The sequence below is a fragment of the Podarcis gaigeae genome, assembly GCF_964106915.1.
Source record: "Podarcis gaigeae genome assembly, chromosome: 12".
Taxonomy (NCBI): Eukaryota; Metazoa; Chordata; class Lepidosauria; order Squamata; family Lacertidae; genus Podarcis; species Podarcis gaigeae.
In genome coordinates this window covers 44351669-44372352 of record NC_139688.1, presented here as the reverse complement: position 1 = coordinate 44372352, position 20684 = coordinate 44351669, and the positions used below count along the sequence as shown (strand labels likewise).

Genomic DNA, 20684 nt, shown 5'->3' with positions numbered 1-20684 from the left:
AGTTAGTTTTATTAACATTTGTGCTTTGTTTCACTTTATTAATCCTTCTTTTTAACCGCGGAGCCATTCTCACACGTGCTGGGGGGGGGGGGAGTGCAGCTGATTTTGCAAACCCAACTAATGGTGTTCTAAAAACCGAACTACATTTTGTTTAATGCATAGATCTGTGGACTGTCTCTCTCTGAAGAGTTCAGAGTATCTTTATTTTGATGTAGCTTAGCTTGAGAGGTTGTTTTGCTCAGACATATTTAGTAACTTTCACTATTTAGTAACTTTCACTATCTAAGCCCTGTACCACATTACATTAGTTTTCATGGTGTAATATTAACAGCCTACCTGCATAATAATAATAATAATAATAATAATAATAATAATAATAATTTATTTGTATCCCGGCCAGAGCCGGGCTCAGAGCGGCTAACATCATATAAATAATACAATAAAAACAATCAATCAATCAACTAAAATGCATCCCAAAATTAATTCAAATAAATTAAAATTAAAACTGGACAAATGACAATCCTCAGGTTAAAACTGAAAGCGGTTAATACTCGCCAGGATCAACTATTTCCACTGATATTATAAGGACCTGTGAGCGGGCTGGGAACCCTCCTGCGTGCTTGTTCTTATACAAAGAGAAATGTGTCAGACTGAACCCTGACCAAAGGCCTGGCGGAACAGCTCTGTCTTGCAAGCCCTGAGGAAGGATGTCAAATCTCGCAGGGCCCTGGTTTCTTGTGAGAGAGCGTTCCACCAGGCCGGGGCCACGGCCAAAAAGGCCCTGTCCCTGGTTGAGGTCAGTCTAATCTCTGTGGGGCCCGGAATCTTCAGGGTGTTGATTTTTGTAGACTTGGACTTTTCCTCAAAGGTTGTGTATGACATAACATAACCTTTTGTTTTATTATTCCTCCAAGGTGCTCGCGGTTCTTTCATAGGCTCTTCAGTGGGAGAAGGGGAGTTTGAGGGGGACTTCTTCCAGGCACTGTGTTCCCCTTCCACTATGAGAGGATTAGGGGAAAGCTCTGAAGCCTGAAGACTGCTTGCAATCTCCCAGTGAGAGCAATTCCCCATATCTGTTCGAACTCCTGAAAAAATTAGTCAGAAAATATTAGTCTGGTTGGCTGAGCCATTGGTCTCCTGAGTCCAGGACGATGGTGTTTAGGATGTTATTATCCTATTGTTTCGTGAATGTTGAGTTATTTATCCTAAATATCTAGAATGACTCCTAGATTTCCATTTCTTTGCCAGTGGCACTATCCTTTAACAATACATTTCTCTGTGTGTTTCTCTGTGGGAATTCCTTTAAAAAAAAGAGGGACGCGGGTGGCGCTGTGGGCAAAACCTCAGCGCCTAGGACTTGCCGATCGCATGGTCGGCGGTTCCAATCCCCGCGGCGGGGTGAGCTTCTGTCGTTCGGTCCCAGCTCCTGCCCACCTAGCAGTTCGAAAGCACCCCTAAGTGCAAGTAGATAAATAGGTACCGCTTTCTAGCGGGAAGGTAAACGGCGTTTCCGTGTGCTGCTCTGGTGCCGGTTCGCCAGAGCAGCTTCGTCACGCTGGCCACGTGACCTGGAAGTGTCTGCAGACAGCGCTGGCTCCCGGCCTCTAGAGTCTGTCAAGACTGGCCCATACGGGCAGGGGTACCTTTACCTTTACCTTTATACTTTTCAGATATATACTTTTCACTGATTTTAATTTTAAAACTTGACTTCCTTCCCCCTCTTTCTGAGGTTCCTTAAATTTATTTTTAATATCTTCTGCATATCCAAATTAACTTACTCATTTATTTATCTTCTCTTTATACACACACACACACACACACACACACACACACACACACCCTTATATAGCTGCAGGTTATTATAATAATCCTGCCAGTGTTTTTATCCGTTTACAATTTATCTGTAAATATCCAACAAACCATTTCCATCCTTTTATATATAAAAAAAGTTTGTTATCATGATTCCTTCCAGTAGGTTTCGCTATGGGAATTCCAGCACAGTTCTGTTTGCTTAACAGCTAAACATTCCAAAACTGTCTGACTTGCAGAAATATCCATTCATGGGGAATGACTAAATAATTTTCAAATTACCTAAGTGGTATTACTGTAGGCTTTCAGTAAAGCAGTTTTTGCAAACACAGCTAAGGAGGATTAACATAACATGAAAGTTTGGTAAGCTCCCCCCCCCCCAAAAAAAAACCTAAAACTGTATTTGAGAGTTTTTGCTATTTTCCTGATCTTCTTGCAGATGGGTTATTGGAAATATGCAAATCCTTTTGTTGTTAAAAGTGGCTTCTTTCGGAATCAGTGAGCTGTTGATTGCTTGGCAATAATGCCTTTGATAAGGCTCTTTATTTCTTCAGAGTAAATCATTTGGAGAAGCTAAAAATAAATTGCTTCCCTAGTATTACGTTTCATGCCATCGGCTGATGTAGCTGTCATAGGGATGTTATTTGATTCCCTTGGGAAAAAGAGGCCCCATTCATAATAGTGGTGGGAAGATTTCTCTGCAGAGTTTGCCCAAGTAGTCTCTTTGTGTGTTTAAGGATGTGGAAAAATGTCTTCCAGGTATGAGCTGATCCCAGAGGGATGCATGCAGAGTCTATCAAGGGCATGTCTGCTGTAATTTATCACTCTCTTCTGTCCAGGCCTCCTGAGAAAAAGCTATATATAAAATGTGCTAAATTTGCAGTGGCTTGGGAGCAGATTCAGATCACCAAATATAGGCTGTTATTTATGACCCAAGGCTATATACAGCGTGATCCTATATGTGTCTGCTCTCTTGTTCCTAAATCCCATGAAACAACCTTTTCTGCTGAAACGGCCTTTCACCTTCCACATGTTCTAAATTCTCCCTGTGCAAGTAGAATGCTTATGAGTATTCCACAACTTCAGAACATATTCCATGATGGCATAGCAGCTTCAGTTGTGGCTGTGAGTGTCGTCTGGTTATTTTATCATTTATTAAATTTATTTATTAAATTTTAATTCTTCCCTTCCTCCTAAAGCAGTCCAGCGTCGCAATTATTCCTGAAACTGACAATAATTCAAGAACCTCCAAGTGTCCCTATTTTCCAGGGACAGTCCTGGATGTAAAGAAGCCATCCCAGTTTCTGATATGATCCCAGAATGTCCCACTTTTCCTTAGTAAGGTAAAGGGACCCCTGACCATTAGGTCCAGTCGTGGCCGACTCTGGGGTTGCGGCGCTCATCTCGTTTTATTGGCTGAGGGAGCTGGCATACAGCTTCCGGGTCATGTGGCCAGCATGACTACGCCGCTTCTGGCGAATCAGAGCAGCGCACGGAAACGCCATTTACCTTCCCGCCGGAGCAGTACCTATTTATCTATTTGCACTGGTGTGCTTTCGAACTGCTAGGTTGGCAGGAGCAGGGACCGAGCAACGGGAGCTCACCCCGTCGCGGGGATTCGAACTGCCAACCTTCTGATCGGCGAGTCCTAGGCTCTGTGGTTTAACCCACAGTGTCACCCGCGTCCCTTTTCCTTAGGACGTCACTATTTTCATGTTGGAGGGTATGGGGTTATGCAACCCCTGAGCCAAAGAGATAAATAACTACCGTATTTTTCGCTCTATAGGATGCACTTTTTCCCCTCCAAAAATGAGGGGGAAATGTGTGTGCATCCTATGGAGTGAATGCAGGCTTTCGCTGAAGCCTGGCGAGCGAGAGGGGTCGGATTTTTTTTTTCTTTATTCCCCCCCCCCCCAAAAAAAAAACCTAGGTGCGCCCTATTGTCTGGTGCGTCCTATAGAGCAAAAAATATGGTAACTAACTAACTTCCCTGCATAGGGAAGTTTTTAAATGTTTAATGTTTCGTTATGTTTTTTCATAAGTTGGCAGCCGCCCATTTTCATTGAAAGAATGTTGGAGGCTATGTAATATCGAGTTAGATAGAATAATTGCTGGGTTCCACTCTGCTTGAATGTATGCAACAGATAAAGAGATGGGAATATAAATCTTCCAGAATTCATTTTGAAGATTCTCACTAGTTATGGTTAGTTTCCATGATTACTCATGTAAAAAACACCTTTGGTTTTATTCAGCTGTTCAGTGTTCCGTAACTTGTTTTGCTGGCAGAACAATAGTAAAATATTTCTGAAGAATTTCGAACAAACTTTAGACTGATTGATCCATGCCATGTACGTACGTATATAGCTCAGAGAAGGTACTTACCGTATTTTTCGCCCTATAGGACGCACCGTCCCATAAGGCGCACCTAGTTTTTTTTGGGGGGGGAATAAAGGGGGGGAAATTATTTTCCCCCCCAGGCGCGGGGCTGGGGCGGGGGAGGCCCGCCCGAGCTTCCCCCGACCCCAGCCCCCAAACAGGCAGCTCTCTGCAAGCCGTGGGAGCCCAGCGCTGGCTCCCGCTGCTTGCGGAGAGGTCCGCAAAGCCTGCATTCGCCCCATAGGACGCACACACATTTCCCCTTCATTTTTGGAGGGGGGAAAATGCGTCCTATAGGGCGAAAAATACGGTACGTCGTCATACTGTGCTTGTGTAAGCGAGGCCTTATTCAAGCCAGTATATATATCTTCTTATGGATTCTTTGAAATGAGTGGCATAATCAAGAGAATCCAGTCCGTACCGTCCCTGCCGTCTAAACTTTAAAAACCCTATAATGAGAATAATAATAAAATTATACAGTGCTGAACTAACACTTTATAACTTTTAATAAATATCTCCACAGGCATCGTGGGGAGGGTCAGCTTTGCTGTCAAGGAAGCACCGCAAACTTCTGCAAGGCATCCACAGGTAGATGACGTTTAATTTGGAAAGGGGATAATTAAAGTCAAATGCAAGCATTTTTGAAGTCCCATTGACTTCAGGGAGACCATCGTTTCCTCATTGAAACCACAGACACTCACGTTTCATTTTGGATAGATTGTGTCATGCTCACTATGAGGATGGTGATTGGGAACCTGAAGAAAAAGTCTGCTATATCATATGCAATCACACTGCAATTGCAAAGTAATTTTCTGCTTTTGTCCATTTATCACTTTCATAGAGCCAATTCGGTGGCATGGAATCCTCATAAGATGCTAATGGCAGGGATCCAGTGTTGTGCCCTTCTGGTGAAAGACAGTTCCGTAAGTCTTCTTTTTTTAATTTTCCAAATGCAACTGAAGTGTGTTTCTGCTGCATTGAGAAAATAGATAAATTAACTTAGGTTTTCCAGTACAAAAGCATTACATTGCAGACAGTGCAAACAGTGCATGAGGGGCTGATAAGGGGTGACGGGAAATACCTGATTTCTGCGTGTGAATGACACCCAAACTTCTACTTATTTGCCAGTACAGTGGTACCTCAGGTTAAGTACTTAATTTGTTCCGGAGGTCAGTACTTAACCTGAAACTGTTCTTAACCTGAAGCACCACTTTAGCTAATGGGGCCTCCTGCTGCTGCCGCACCGCTGGAGCGCAATTTCTGTTCTCATCCTGAAGCAAAGTTCTTAACCTGAGGTAATATTTCTGGGTTAGCAGAGTGCATAACCTGAAGCGTATGTAACCTGAAGCGTATGTAACCCGAGGTACCACTGTATTTTAAAATTAGCAGCTCTGATTAGCTAATTTAGGACTGTGCGTATGCCCATTTCAAGTAGCAATAGTTTAAGGTAGAGGTAAAGGGACCCCTGACCATTAGGTCCAGTCGTGGCCGACTCTGGGGTTGTGGCGCTCATCTCACTTTACTGGCCAAGGGAGCCAGCGTACAGCTTCTGGGTCATGTGGCCAGCATGACTAAGCCGCTTCTGGCGAACCAGAGCAGTGCACGGAAACGGCGTTTACCTGCCCGCCGGAGAGGTACCTATTTATCTACTTGCACTTTGACGTGCTTTTGAACTGCTAGGTTGGCAGGAGCAGGGACCGAACAACGGGAGCTCACCCCATCGCGGGGATTCAAACTCCTGACCTTCTGAACGGCAAGTCCTAGGCTCTGTGGTTTAACCCACAGCGCCACCTGCGTCCCTTAGCAATAGATTGCATGACTTTAAATAGGTTTGAATTCGGATCAAATTTAAGAAATTTATATTGGAGTCTACAAATATAGATACAGTTAACGTTTTATCATTCTATTTGATATATATATATTCATTCTTTTACGAATCAACGTGATTAGGAAGTGTTTAGAAGTTAAATGCATTAGTGGGCAAAATAATGACTTAAATGAATAGGACTTAGGAAAATATGGGTAGGTGTGTTGGGATGTCATTGAATTAACAAAAAAGGTGAAAGGGTTTTTAAATTGGTTGAAATGGGAAAGCGCTTGGGATGCAGAGGCAGTGAAATGCAGAGATTAGTAAATCCATTGTAAAAGCACAGATCAATCAAAGCAATTGCCTGGTGTCCTCTTATGTTGACAGGAAGCGCTGGGGAAGATCACAATGTCTCCCAGGATGTCCTGTTAAAATAAACCTTTCCCTAAACGAACCCTGTCACCACAAGCTTGCATTTAAGTGTCTACCTGTTTAGCTAGGAGAATCATAACCAAGTAGGCTGGCATTCAGCCTTTAAATGTTTGAGATCCTTTAGAAAAATAAAATGTTCACTGTACTGAAAAAACATGATATAGATGTATTGTCATTTAAAAATTTATACCAAAAGTCGATGCTTGACTGCCTCTCCAAATCACAACATTGTTCATCATAGGGTGGATTTGACTTAAATCAAATCGATTTAATTCAAGATTTAAATCACTAGTCAGTAAGACTTGATTTAAATCTCTCTTTTTTTACAGAATGACTCATTCTTGCTGGTATAATCTTAATATTTACAACCAGACGAAGGTTTCATTTTTGGAATGATAAATTTTCAAAGCAGTTTTTACAGTTATGTCAAAAATTACTGATTTGGTTATACTATTAGAAACACATTGACAGAAAATTATGAAATTATTGTGAGGTTTAGTATGTTAACTGTTTATATTTGGACAACTTTTCTGCTGTACTTTAATGGAAGGAGAAAAATAATCATTTCTTTAATAACAATTTAAACAATTTATTTAACTAAAACAATAACAGTATAGCATATGTATTCATGTTTGTTAACTGATGTGGTTAAACAATTATTTTAAAAAATCTTACTGAGTTTTAGCACACTTGAAAAACTTAAATCATTTCCTGATGAATAGCTTTTGGACTATAACGTAACTTAAATAGAAAACTATCTTTAGAAAGATTTTTCCTCCAAAAGCATTTTATTTTAAAAATCTGATTTAAATAAAAAAAATCTGATTTAAATAAAAAGAATCAATTTAAATTTAAAAAATCTGATTTAAAAAAATAATAATCATTGATTTTTATCCACCCTGGTTCATCAAATATATAAAAGTTCCAGATTTCTGTAAATTCAGCGACCAGGTTATTTTTTCATATGATTTGGTAATTATTTTGGATCCAGTAGATCTGTGCTGGCATAGAGCAGAATGTACATATAGAAATACTGCATGAGTTCCCTGTTCCCTGTGGCAGGGAAAGATGTTTCATGCACATAGTTCATAATGTACATGAATTGTTCATCAGCATTGTAAGGAACGTTGAGAGCCCCTGTTTCAGCAGGCTTTGGGTAGCACGTTAGAATCGCTGAGTTTTCATTTGCATCCTAACTCTACGTCTGTATACCCATATACCAGTGGCTAGGCAGATGTGAGATACCCGTGCATTGGTGGGCAGATATAAAAGAACAAAAAGCATTACATGGAAAAAGAAAATACAGTGGTGCCTCGCAAGACGAAATTAATCCGTTCCGTGAGGCTCTTCGTTTAGCGGTTTTTTCGTCTTGCGAAGCAAGCCCATTGACAGCTTAGCGGATTAGCGCTATTAGCGGTTTAGCGGCTTTTAGCGGCTTATCAGCTTAGCGGATCAGCTGATAAGCGGCTTAGCTGCTTAGAAAAGGGGGGGGAACCCCGCAGGAACTCGCAAGACACTTTCGTCTTGCGAAGCAAGCCCATAGGGAAATTCGTTTTGCGAAGCGCCTCCAAAACAGAAAACCCTTTCATCTAGCGGGTTTTCCGTCTTGCGAGGCGTTCGTCTTGCGGGGCACCACTGTATGGTTATGTATCAAAGCACAATGTGGCTCAAGCTTCGCTGACAAGGGTGACAGAAATCGCATCAGGAAGTCTGCTCCATGACTTTGAAAGGCCGCGTTCCACACTGGAGAATAATGTTTGCAAACCGGGAAACCTTTCCAATTCCCATGTTGCATAATTAGTATTCCGAGACACAGTTTCTCAGAGAACTGCTAATTTAGTTTTCTGCAGTGTTGAGGTCGTAGAGGGGGGGAAAAGATGAAGGGAGTGGTGGCAGGTGGGCAGCAATAGCCATGGAATCAAAACAAGAAGATACACCCATGGCCACTGTAAGGCTGGGTTCATACGTATACCCCCAATTCTTCATTCTTCATCCAAAGTTGCTTACAACCAAGACACTTGCAAAGGAAAGATGGGAAGAACTTTAAGGTATACAGTATTTTGAGAAGATATCTGTTTCCATACTTGGAACTGGTTGAAAGTACACACATGTTGAATTCCTGCAGTTTTGAGATAATTATCTAAGTCAGCGGCGTTGCGTATTTAGCAGATTAATTGCGCTGCAGAAAGCGTGCTGGGGAGACCACACGTTCATGAAGAAACGCAAAAATATATTTTGCTTGGCTTTAATTACAAAAACAAAAACTCCTCTTACGTTAAATCTATGAGTATGACCCATCCATCGACCCATTCACCAGGGTATTGAGAGAGGCACACGCTGCTCTTTATATACTATACCCAATTGCTGACACAGCTTAATTAACACAATTTAACAGCATCTGCTGTACAATGAACCTTAATATTTAAATAAACCATTCAACAAGTGATGTCCAATTTTTTTTCAAAGAGGGCCAGATTTGATGAAATGAAGGGCCGTGAGGGGCGACCAAAGGGCCAACCAGTTATTGACCTATTTTTAGGATTGAAGTTGTTGAGCTTTATACCCCAGGAAGTAAACTGCCACAGGGGCTGGATTAAACCAACCAGCCCCTGAAATGGACTTTGGACATGCCTGATTATATTGATATATATAGGCCTCGGTCCTGTATACCTGAAGGAGCGTCTCCACCCCCATCGTTCATCCTGGACACTGAGATCCAGCACCGAGGGCCTTATGGCGGCTCCCTCATTGCGAGAAGCGAGGTTACAGAGAACCAGACAGAGGGCCTTCTTGGTAGTGTCGTGCGCCCTGTGGAACACCCTCCCTTCAGTTGTGAAGGAAATAAGCAGCTATCTTATCTTTAAGAGACATCTGAAGGCAGCCCTGTTTAGGGAAGTTTTTAATATTTAATGCTGTATTGTTTTTAACACTTGATTGGGAGCCGCCCAGAGTGGCTGGGGAAACTCAGCCAGATGGGCGGGGTATAAATAATAAATTATTATTATTATTATTATTATTATTATTATTGATATATTCGTCGATCTTTTCCTTCTTTTTGCCATTCAATCTGCAGGCTCCATTTCCTGAGTCAATGTTTCGATTTCTTCGTTTATTTCCTCTTGGGTTAAAGCTAAGGGGTTAGGACTTCCCTCTGGCCGCCATGAGCTCACTGCTGAAGTGAGATTTCAGCCAGAGGACTTGCTGGCTCCAAGCTCATTTCCTGATACTGCAACCCACAAACATAATAGGGAGCCAGACACATTGAATACATGAGGCCTTAACTGCCAGGTGACATGTCTAGGATTGCATTGTTAATCACTCTGCTGCAGCCATCCGTCTTCATGAGGAAGATTAGTCGCTTCTTGCTGGCAAAGTGTTGCTCATTCTTAATTTCCATGCATAATTATTTGTAAGTTTGATGGGATGGGCTGCAATGTTTAGTCAGTTAATTGGTTAGGTGAATTGTTTGAAAACAATTTGATTGACTGAAAACAAAGGTCCTCAGTTAACCCGGCAGCAAATCTCGTAATACTACTAAAATAATACTATAAAAGAACCCTGTAGATGAAAAGGCCCACCTGTCAGCTCTAAAAAGTGTAGATAAAGAGAGGCGTTGCTTCCCGGGTGAGAGAGAAGAGAGAAGTTATTCTTCCAAGATGCTACCTGCTGTGATACATCATCTGAAAACAGAGAATGTGTCTTGTTTTTCCGTTAGAACTATTTTTCAAATACAGTGGTACCTCAGGTTAAGTACTTAATTCGTTCTGGAGGTCCGTACTTCACCTGAAACTGTTCTTAACCTGAAGCACCACTTTAGCTAATGGGGCCTCCTGCTGTTGCCGCGCCACTGGAGCCCGATTTCTGTTCTCATCCTGAAGCGAAGTTCTTAACCTGAAGCACTATTTCTGGGTTAGCGTAGTCTGTAACCTGAAGCGTATGTAACCTGAAGTGTATGTAACCTGAGATACCACTGTAACACAAACTTATATGCATCAAGGTCTAAAATCCTTGCTTAATCAGCAGAGATTTCTTCCATCTTATGACAACCCTGGTTAAAATCACAGGATCAGGGAGGTTGTCACACAAATTGCTTAGAATTGTGGTGCCCGTGGAGTCTCTGCAAGCCACCCAATTCTGAGATGTCAAACTGCACATGGATATTAAGTGTCTGCTGAAAACTTTCCTGTTCTGTTAGGCAATTAAGAGTACACCCCCACAATGGTCAATTGGTGTTTGTTTTTAATTTCTTTCTGCTTTTAACTTTTTATGATTTTATCAACCGGTTTTTATGTTTTCATACTGCTGTAAACGGCTGTAGTCCCCCCCCCCCCCCGATACAGTGGTACCTCAGGTTACATATGTTTCAGGTTGCATACGCTTCAGGTTACAGACTCTACTAACCCAGAAATATTACCTCGGGTTAAGAACTTTGCTTCAGGATGAGAATAGAAATTGTGCAGCGGCAGCGCGGTGGCAGCAGGAGGCCCCATTAGCTAAAGTGGTGCTTGAGGTTAAGAACAATTTCAGGTTAAGAACAGACCTCCAGAACAAATTAAGTACTTAACCTGAGGTACCACTGTACAGTGGTATATAAATATTATTATTTTTAAATCAATAGATATATAAATATTCTCCTAGAGTCTTCCATTGATCTATCTATATTGTTCAATGTCAGGCTTCGGGGAATTCTATCCCTCCCCCAATCGCAGCAAAAAGCATAGAAAAACAAAGAAGAGTTCTTACTTAATGAGTTTATTCAATCATCACAGCGAGAGACAAAGGAAGGCAGTCCGTCTCCCATTAATGGCATCTCTCCAACTAAGCTCCTCCCCCTCCCTTCCTAGCAACAGCACTTCCCCTTACAATGGCTGCCAGAGGCTAATTTTCTCTGAGTCTTTTGCTCATGCACTCTCAACGAACGCCGAGTTCTGGGAAAAAGGGGTTCAGAAATACTCTCCAGTGAGAACGTGTCAGCTGGCTGCTCTGCCTCCCCTGGCTCTGTCTTCCCCCTCCTTTCTCCCAACTCTTCTGTCCATCTGTCTCTGAGCTGTGACCTTCCTCCAACCACTGCTGTAATTCAACACTGCCTTCCTCTTCTCTGGAAGCTTCAGGAGAAGTGGGGCGGCGATCTCCACCATTCCTGCTCCATCTCGTCCCCTTCAGTCCAGTCCCTGACATTCAAGCACATAGTTAGACTGGTGGAATTTGCTTCCATGTGATGTAGTGATAGGTGGATAGATGGATTTTAAAAGGGCTAAGAAGACAAACCCGTGGAAGTTAAGGTTATCCATGGCTGCTGGTCACAATGGCTACATGCTGCCTCCAGGTTGGGAAGGATGCCTCTGAATGCCGCTTTCTGCGGAACTGTCGGAGAGGGATATTGCTATCATGTGCTGTGTTTGGGTCAACAAAGGCAACTGGTTGGCCACAGTAGAATCGGGATGCTGATTTAGAATAGGGGATGGGTAGGCTCTTTTGTTACATTGTGTAGGGGTGTTTTGCATCTTTTAAACCTTCTCCCTTAGTGTTGCTAAATTTAGAAGAAGACCGATTGACATCCAGTCTTCTCTCTCCAATGGCCTCCCTAAAGGATTGTTAAAACTTTCCCTTTTAGGACTATAAATGGCTCCTCTTTTCCTTAAAGTAAAGGTAAAGGGACCCCTGACCATTAGGTTCAGTCGTGGCCGACTCGGGTTGCGGCGCTCATCTCGTTTTATTGGCCAAGGGAGCCGGCATACAGCTTCCGGGTCATGTGGCCAGCATGACTAAGCCACTTCTGGCGAACCAGAGCAACGCATGGAAACACCGTCTACCTTCCTGCCGGAGCGGTACCTATTTACCTACTTGCATTTTGATGTGCTTTCGAACTGCTAGGTTGGCAGGAGCAGGGACCGAGCAACGGGAGCTCACCCCATTGCGGGGATTCGAACCGCCGACCTTCTGATAGGCAAGTCCTAGGCTCTATGATTTAGACCACAGCGCTACCCACATCCCCCTCTCTTCCTTAAGTAGCTTTAATTGTCAGAAGCTGTCTGGCTAAAAAATTTTTTTAAGCTGTTTGTACTTTTACTATTGTGTGCTGTTTTAGTGCTTTATAGCTGCTTTAGGTAATTATTATTATTGTGAATGGTTTTAGAAATGCTTAAGTTATTGTTTTAATTCACTCTGCTTCCTTGTTGAGGAAATGCGGGGTATAAATGTTTTAGTAGATGAATATTGAAAAGATAGATACACAGAGAGGAAGCCTGTTCCAACCTGTCAGTACCCATAGATGAGAAAATTGGCTCCTTTTCAATCCAGGACTTGTGTTTTGTACATGATGCTGAATAGCTTGTGTCTGGTATGCATATGTTTTAGGTTTTGCCTTGACATATTCCCCCCTCTGTTTTATTATAAGCTTGACAGAGCTATCTGTGCTATATTGTAATGCAGATTAAAGGCTGTACATTCAGTTACAGAAATACAGACACTTTCATTAGGCATAATGTCAGAGTCCTTGTAAACCCTTTCCTGCAGCAGACAGGCAAGAAGAGGTGCAGAGAAGTGCCATCAAATACTAAACTTATTTTCTGTCTGTTCACAGTGGACATCTTCTATATTCAATTTTAAAGTGGATTGTGTGCTCCGTTGTGAGATGATATTCGGCAATATCATTATGAATCTGTGTGCGGTTCTATAGCCTTCACACTCTGCTGGGAAATTGGGCAGGATATCTTTAACCTGAACACTGGCTTGCAGGCCAATTATATTTCCAAAAGCAACTTATTGGACAGAGCTGAATCAGAATTGAAATCTCCCCCATTACTGGCTTTAATTCTCTTTTCTAGCTCTTCTGTTTCTCCCCAGCACCTTCTGACTACATGCTTCCAGTGATTTTTTTGCTTAGCGCCTCTTGCCCAGTTATCAATCTGTATCCTTCTCCCACAACTTTCCATTCTGACCTGTGTGCCTCTAATGCATTTCCAAATATTTCCATACTTCCATATGTGTGCAGGATTTCGTAGTCAAAACATATGGTGTTCCTTGGTGCAGAATTGGTACCTGATTGATGCAGAGACGTTGCTTCTCCTCACCCTATTACTCTTTCAAGCCCTTCTCTGTATCATTTTTCACAATTTTTCACAATTTTGTGACTCAGTGGTCAGACCATAGCATCTTGGGAAACATGGGGTGTCTACCAGTAGCTCCCTGAGTGATCTTCTTCGGCGATCACTTGTAGCCAAGTAAGATTGTCTTCCATAAACACGGTTTTAGCAATGAGTCCGTAAGTGACTGTGGAGGCCAATTCTGGATTCACATGTCCTTCCAAATTGGTTTTTTCTTTATTTTCTGTCAGGGAACTGCCATCGGAGCCAAGGGTGATGGTAAGGCTCCCCAATGACGGTGGAGAGGGAACCAGCAAGGAGAGAGGGAGAGCTTCCGCTGGGGAAGGAAATAGACGTGACGCCAGGGAGAAAGGGGAGGCTCCGGGACTGTTCCAGCGAGACCAGCGGGGAGAGCACAGGACCTCCCCTTGGGACGTCCACTCTACGCAGAAAGCTTCCGCGCAGGGAGGCTAGGCGGAGACTTGGTGTCAAAGAACTTTTATGTTGGAGGAAATTTAGGAAACGCCCACTGACGGATTCTGCCAGTGATTGAGACAGCCACCTAGTACAGGCTGTCCAGCCAGGGGAAAGTTTTAACCAAACTACTCAGCTTGGAGCAGTTTGCGCCTTACGCACAAGCAACCCCAATCCCCATTACATTTTCCTTTTACAGTATCTCGCTTTCTCTTTCTTTCGGTTTCTCCTTTCCTTGTCTTTTTCTCCCTTCTGGCTTTGTTCTCTTTTAGACGAAGTAGCTGTTTTATCTTAGTGTGTTATAAAAAAGATACTTTGCAATGGGCATGTATTTTTGTATATCTTTCAATAAGTATCAATAAACATTTTTTTTAATTTATTTTTTCAAGGATAGTTTGGTGAAGATGTAAACTCAGTGTCGGGCTGCTGTGAAAAAGGCAGATTCTATGCTAGGGATCAGATATTCAGAGCTGGTGTAGTTTGGTGGCTAAGATGTGAGATTTGAATCTGGCCCATAGTTCACATCTGTCAGAAGCTACCTGTAATTATTATTATTTATTGAATTTATATACCGCCCTATACCCAGAGGTCTCATCGATTTGATTTTTTTTTTGGGGGGGGGTACATTTTCTGTGCACAAAAATGATAGTAGCATTAAATATTCCTCTGCTGACATCTCAGTTGAGGCTCTCTGCTGAAAAGGTTTTTGTACCAGCCCACAACAGTTATTAGAATGTTATCTGTGGATCCCTAAACCTAATTGTTAAGTTCAAGACGTAGTCTTAGAAATCCTAGGTTAATAAAATGTTATAGTTTGAGGCTGGGGATGGCAGGGCCTTTCTTTTTCTTCTTCCAACAATCTTCTGTACAACCATGCAAGAAAATACCAAAGGTTAGACTGTCAGAATCCTAAGAAAGCTTCTGAAACCAATAAAAATTGCATAGCAATTGAGACACCTCACCTTTTAATCTGAGCAGTTTATTTTTAGCCCTGTGTTTTCTCATTCCTTCAGCTTGCTCTTTACATACCTATATTGGGTGATTTTGCTGTCCTTGAAATTCATTTTCAAGACACATTCGTTGTGGTTTACTACTACAGTGCTCATCACTACCCAGATGTATTGCGTTAGGAGATGAAAAATAAAGAGGCAAAGACACAGGTTGTGGAATGAACTAGAGCCACTTTCACACAATTGTAGAATTCTAGAGTTGCAAGAGACCCAGGCGGCCATCTAGTCTAACCTCTTGCGATGCAGCAATCTCAACTAAAGCATCCCTGACAGATGGTCATCCCAACTTCTTCTTAGAAACCTTCAAGGAAGGAGAGTCCACCACCTCCCAAGAGAGTCCGTACTACTGTCAAACACAGGTTTCCTCAAACTTGGCCCTCCAGATGTTTTTGGCCTACACCTCCCATGATGCCTAGCTAGCAGGACCAGTGGTCAGGGACGATGGGAATTGTAGTCTCAAAACATCTGGAGGACTGAGTTTGAGGAAGCCTGGTCAAACAGATCTTACTGTCAGAAAGTTCTTTCTGATGTTTAGTCGGAATCGCCTTTCTTGTAACTTGAATCCATTGGTTTGGGTCCTGTCCTCCAGAGCAGAAGAAAACAAGTTTGCTCCCTCTTCCATGTGACAGCCCTTTTATAACTTTAGTACTTAAGAACTTATTAAACTTTCTGAACTGCATCAGGGGAATCACTGTATCTTTCGCTCTATAAGACGCACCAGACCATAAGACGCACCTAGTTTTTGGAGGAAGAAAACAAGGAAAAAAATATTCTGAATCCCAGAAGCCAGAACAGCAAGAGGGATCGCTGCTTTCACTGCACAGTGATCCTTCTTGCTGTTCTGGCTTCTGGGATAGCTGCACAGCCTGCATTTGCTCCATAAGTCGCGCACACATTTATCCTTTTTAGGAGGGAAAAAGTGCGTCTTACAGAGCGAAAAATACGGTAGACCATGTGTAGGAAAATGCCGAAAGCTTCTTAAGCTCCTAAGCCTGCTGGCCATGGGCTAGCCCACCCCACATAGTGTCTAAAAAAGGTAAAGGTACCCCTGCCCGTACGGGCCAGTCTTGACAGACTCTGGGGTTGGTGTGCCCATCTCACTCAAGAGGCTGGGGGCCAGCGCTGTCCGGAGACACTTCCGGGTCATGTGGCCAGCGTGACAAAGCTGCATCTGGCGAGCCAGCGCAGCACACGGAAACGCCGTTTACCTTCCCGCAAGTAAGCGGTCCCTATTTATCTACTTGCACCCGGGGGTGCTTTCGAACTGCTAGGTTGGCAGGCGCTGGGACCGAGCAGCGGGAGCGCACCCCGCCACGGGGATTCGAACCGCCGACCTTTCGATCGGCAAGCCCTAGGCGCTGAGGCTTTTACCCACAGGGCCACCCGCTAGCTGGTCTTAAACCCGACTCTTTCCCCTCTTCCGCACCCTTAAAGGCAGATGTTCCCCATCCATAGCCTGCACAACCTGGAGTGAGTGACCCAGGTTCCCCTCAAAAGTGGTTCATATCGTGTACCACAAGGCCGCAAAGCCCTGTGTGTGAGTCTCTGGAATCGCTATTCACCTGAAAGTGCCTCAGGATACTTAATATTTTTTCCACCTCTTACCTTTCCTTTCCCTCCCCACCACACAGGCCTTCTGAAACCAATAAAAATTGCACAGCAAGTATCTGCTATCCACAGGCTTTATATTGACTGCTTAATGAGAGACCTCACATTTACATTTCAATTTCTTACTTTTAGTCCTGTGTTTCCCATTCCTTCTGCATTCTGTTTGCAGGTGTTGTTCCTGAAATTCATTTTCAAGGCACATTCATTGCAGTTTTAAGATTCCAGTGCTCTAGATGTTTTGCAATGGCATTTTCTATGGAATTAATTTGGAGAGTAAAAAGCCAATGAATCACTTGAGTGAAATAATTTCATTTTAAAGCTGGAATCATCATGTAATAAAATGGTCTCCCTGCTGCCTGGTTTTAAATGTGAAGCACTATAGGATTTTAGAGAGAGAGATCAGAGTTGATGCTCTTCTTGAGTGTATCTTTATGGTGCGGAGTGAGAGAGTTATATGATAACATTTAGAAGCTGCGCATGGTAATAATGAAACATTTCAGTGCCCAGCGGTGCAGGTGCTAATGTGGAAAACCTTCGAGCGTGTGGCTGTCATTTGTCTCTGAAGCCCATAAACCACTGAGGATTGTGAAAGAAACATCATGTAGCCTTGAACAAGATTCAGCAACAATTTACTTAACAGTGCAATCCTATACATGTCTACTCAGAAATAAGGCCTACTGAGTTCAATGGGGCCTGCTCTCAAATAAGCGAGGATAGCATTACGGGGGAGAGGGGGACAAACATAAAAAGATCCTGGCCTGAGATAATAGTAATAGTAATAGTAATTATTATTATTATTATTTATTTATACCCCGCCCATCTGGCTGGGTTTCCCCAGCCACTCTGAGCGGCTTCCAACAGAATATTAAATACAATAGTCTATTGTAGTCTCCATCGTTCTGCCCGGACACTGAGGTCCAGTGCCGAGGGCCTTGTGGCGGTTCCCTCCCTGAGAGAAGCCAAGTTACAGGGAACCAGGCAGAGGGCCTTCTCAGTAGTGGCACCTGCCCTGTGGAATGCTCTCCCACCAATGTCAAAGAGAAAAATAACTACCAAACTTTTAGAAGACATCTGAAGGCAGCTTTTAATGTTTAATAGGTTATTGTATTTTAGTGTTTTGTTGGAAGCCTCCCAGAGTGGCTGGGGAAACCGAGCCAGATGGGTGGGGTATAAATAAATTATTATTATTATTATTATTTAAACATTAAAAGCTTCCCTAAAGAGGGCTGCCTTCAGATGTCTTCTAAAAGTCTGGTAGTTGTTTTTCTCTTTGACATTCGATTTGGGGGGGGGGGGGCGTTCCACAGGGTAGGTGCCACTACTGAAAAGGCCCTTTGCCTGGTTCCCTGTAACTTGGAGATGTTGTGTGTCTGTGTTTTAAATACAAATTCCTGGAGCTCCTTGGCTATTGTTGAGTCAGTTTCTGGAAAGAGTTTACAGCAGTTATTCCCAGCTATAGGACAGATGCAGAATTGAATAGTGCAGTTCAAGCACAAGGTTTGTAGGGACTCAATGTGCCGAGTAATTACACCCATCGCCTTGCATTAAATTTAAATTATGGCAAATCTGTTTTGTGAATAAAACCAATGCCCTACTAATTTATGGAATGAAATTCAGTTCCTAATACAGATGGAGATAAGTTAGCCACCAGCTACCCGAATTCATTCCCCTTCAATCTTCCTCCTTTTTCCAAAGAAGTTTGGAATTGCTGAGCTCATCATTTTGCTGGTATCTTGGTAACCATTGCTCCTATTTTGAAACTGTAGATCCCACAGCAAAGCCAGAACTTAAAGGGTCCGTGCTGCACACAAAAAAAGGCAGCATCAGCTGCATTATTGCATTCCAGCATTTTTAATTACCTGTCGTGAATACTGTAAAGGTAAGACTCATGCTGTTTCATCTCATGTTGCCTCTTATAACAGGACTTGCTTAAGCGATGCTACTCTGCCAACGCGTCCTACCTGTTCCAGCAAGACAAGTTCTATGACGTCAGCTACGACACAGGTGACAAATCGATCCAGTGTAGCAGAAGAGCAGATGCCTTCAAGTTCTGGATGACCTGGAAGGCCCTGGGCACAACTGGCCTGGAGGAGAGAGTAAACAGAGCCCTTGCACTAGCCAGGTAAAGGGACCCCTGACCATTAGGTCCAGTCGTGACCAACTCTGGGGTTGCGGCGCCCATCTCGCTTTATTGGCCGAGGGAGCCGGTGTACAGCTCCTGGGTCATGTGGACAGCATGACTAAGCCGCTTCTGGCGAACCAGAGCAGCACACGGAAACACCGTTTACCTTTCCGCCGGAGCGGTACCTATTTATCTACTTGCACTTTGACGTGCTTTCGAACTGCTAGGTTGGCAGGAGCAGGGACCGAGCAACGGGAGCTCACCCCGTCGCGGGGATTCAAACCGCTGACCTGATCTGATTGGCAAGTCCTAGGCTCTGTGGTTTAACTCACAGCACCACCCGCATCCAGGCGTATCGCCTTTCAGTTCTGAAGGCTTTGACACCATGTGTATAAAATCATGTCAAGTTAAGAAATGATGAGTTGTTGCAATAAGATCCATCTATTAAGCTTAATATGTATTTTTACTAAGTGCCCTAACGTAGGCTTGCCGGAAAATTCTGGACATGTACGGAAATTGGACGCCTAAAATGGCATCCGTGGGGAATATTTTTCCGGGGGCTTTTCATGGAGTGCACTGTGAGGGCTCCATCCAGCCATGGCGCCACTGCTGTTGGCACTGGCTGCTGCCTCCCTCGCATGGACGTGCGCGGCTGCCCTGTCGGGGAACCACTTTAGCATGAGGCAGCAGCACTGTGTCCTGAGCACGGAGGCCTCTTGCAGTGCCATCAACTGGCATGCCTTTCCCTGGGCCCTGAACCCACCGTTTACATCTCTGAGCCTGCCCACCCAGCCAACAAGGTGCAAGCGCTCCTACCCGACGGTTCCCACCGTCTCCTGCAGGTAAATGGGAGGCAGCGTGGGCTCGTGTGCAAGTGTGTGTGAGTCTGTGTGCGTGTCATTCCAGAAACTGGAAGCGAGAGCATTGGTTTCACTCTCCATCAGCTCTGTGATCCAGGGAGGTTGGGTGACCTCTAGCCTTAGCGGAATAGGCTCTCCCCCACCCTCTCCTCTCAGCCTGAGGCAACTCTATGGTTGCAGGAGGCTGGGTGGGTCCTTGCAGGCATCGGTGGGAAAGGAGAGCGTATTTGAAGGGGAGCCGCAGAGAGAGCAGGGCGGCAATGGCCAGAGGTGGCCACCAAGGAAAGCAGGAAGGCAGAGGGTCCAGGGTGGGTATTGGGCTTTGGGGAAACGAGGGGCACCAGTTACGGCAGCTGCATTATTACATGGAAAGGGTTAACTGTGATGGTGGGGTGGGCAGTGGGTGCTGCCTCACCTCCTCTGCCTTCTTGCAGGGGTCAGTTGTGGATTTTTCGGCATTTTCCTTAAAAAAAGGTCAACAATTTTGGTGTTTTCCTTTTTGAAATATGGCAAGCCTGCTGTCACGGAACTGACATCGGAACCAGAGGTGGAGGCAAGGCTCCCAAGCGATGCCGGAGAAGGGCCCAGCAGGGAGAGAGGGAGCTCATCGGCTGGGGAAGGAAATCAGCGTAACACCAGGGATAAAGGGGGGCAGATGGGGGAATCGGTGAGGGGGCTCCAGGACTCCTCGCCGGAGACCAGCGGGGAGAGCACAGGTCCTCCGCTACCCACACCCACCCTGCGCAGAAGACTTCCACGCAGGGAAAGTAGGCGTAGACTTGGCGTCAGATAACTTCTTTGCTGGAAGAAGTTCAAGAAACACCCTCTGACGGATTCTGCTAGCGACTGAAACAGCCACGAAGTGAAGGGCTGTCCAGCCAGGAAAAGGTTTAACCAGGCAACCTAGCCAGGAGTGGCGGCAACTTACGCACGAGCAACCCCTTATAACCATTACACCTGCCTAATGTGAAAGTATAGCCGGGAAAATGAGAGATCCTGAAACGAATTGTTACAGTTCAGTTATTATAATATTAGTCTTATAAACCATGATTCTTCTTCTTCTTCTTCTTCTTCTTCTTCTTCTTCTTCTTCTTCTTCTTC

At 44.0% G+C, this 20684-nt stretch overlaps 1 protein-coding gene and 2 long non-coding RNA genes across 7 annotated transcripts in view; 1 reads left to right on the top strand and 2 right to left on the bottom strand.

Moving 5' to 3' along the window:
* The window catches only part of LOC310828534, a 76563-nt gene that overhangs the window by 6787 nt on the left and 49092 nt on the right, over positions 1–20684 (bottom strand). The window lies entirely within an intron of this gene.
* The window catches only part of GADL1 (glutamate decarboxylase like 1), a gene marked incomplete at its 5' end in the record, with an annotated part of 98161 nt that overhangs the window by 37332 nt on the left and 40145 nt on the right, over positions 1–20684 (top strand). For all 4 annotated transcript variants that reach the window (XM_083705880.1, XM_083705881.1, XM_083705879.1 and 1 more), the window contains 3 exons: positions 4709–4773; positions 5027–5108; positions 18524–18723. In XM_083705880.1, coding sequence (XP_083562006.1) covers positions 4709–4773; positions 5027–5108; positions 18524–18723 — 347 coding nt within the window. The remainder of the gene's footprint in view (positions 1–4708; positions 4774–5026; positions 5109–18523; positions 18724–20684) is intronic.
* Positions 416–11988, bottom strand: LOC310828493. 2 transcript variants are annotated; one of them, XR_014556963.1, is made up of 4 exons: positions 11168–11988; positions 4887–4940; positions 4495–4634; positions 3790–4186 (listed from the first exon to the last, which is right to left on the bottom strand). It is a non-coding gene; the product is annotated as an uncharacterized lncRNA (long non-coding RNA). The 2 variants fall into 2 exon arrangements; XR_014556964.1 differs by lacking the exons at positions 3790–4186; positions 4495–4634 and adding an exon at positions 416–1085 and having other exon boundaries at positions 11168–11980.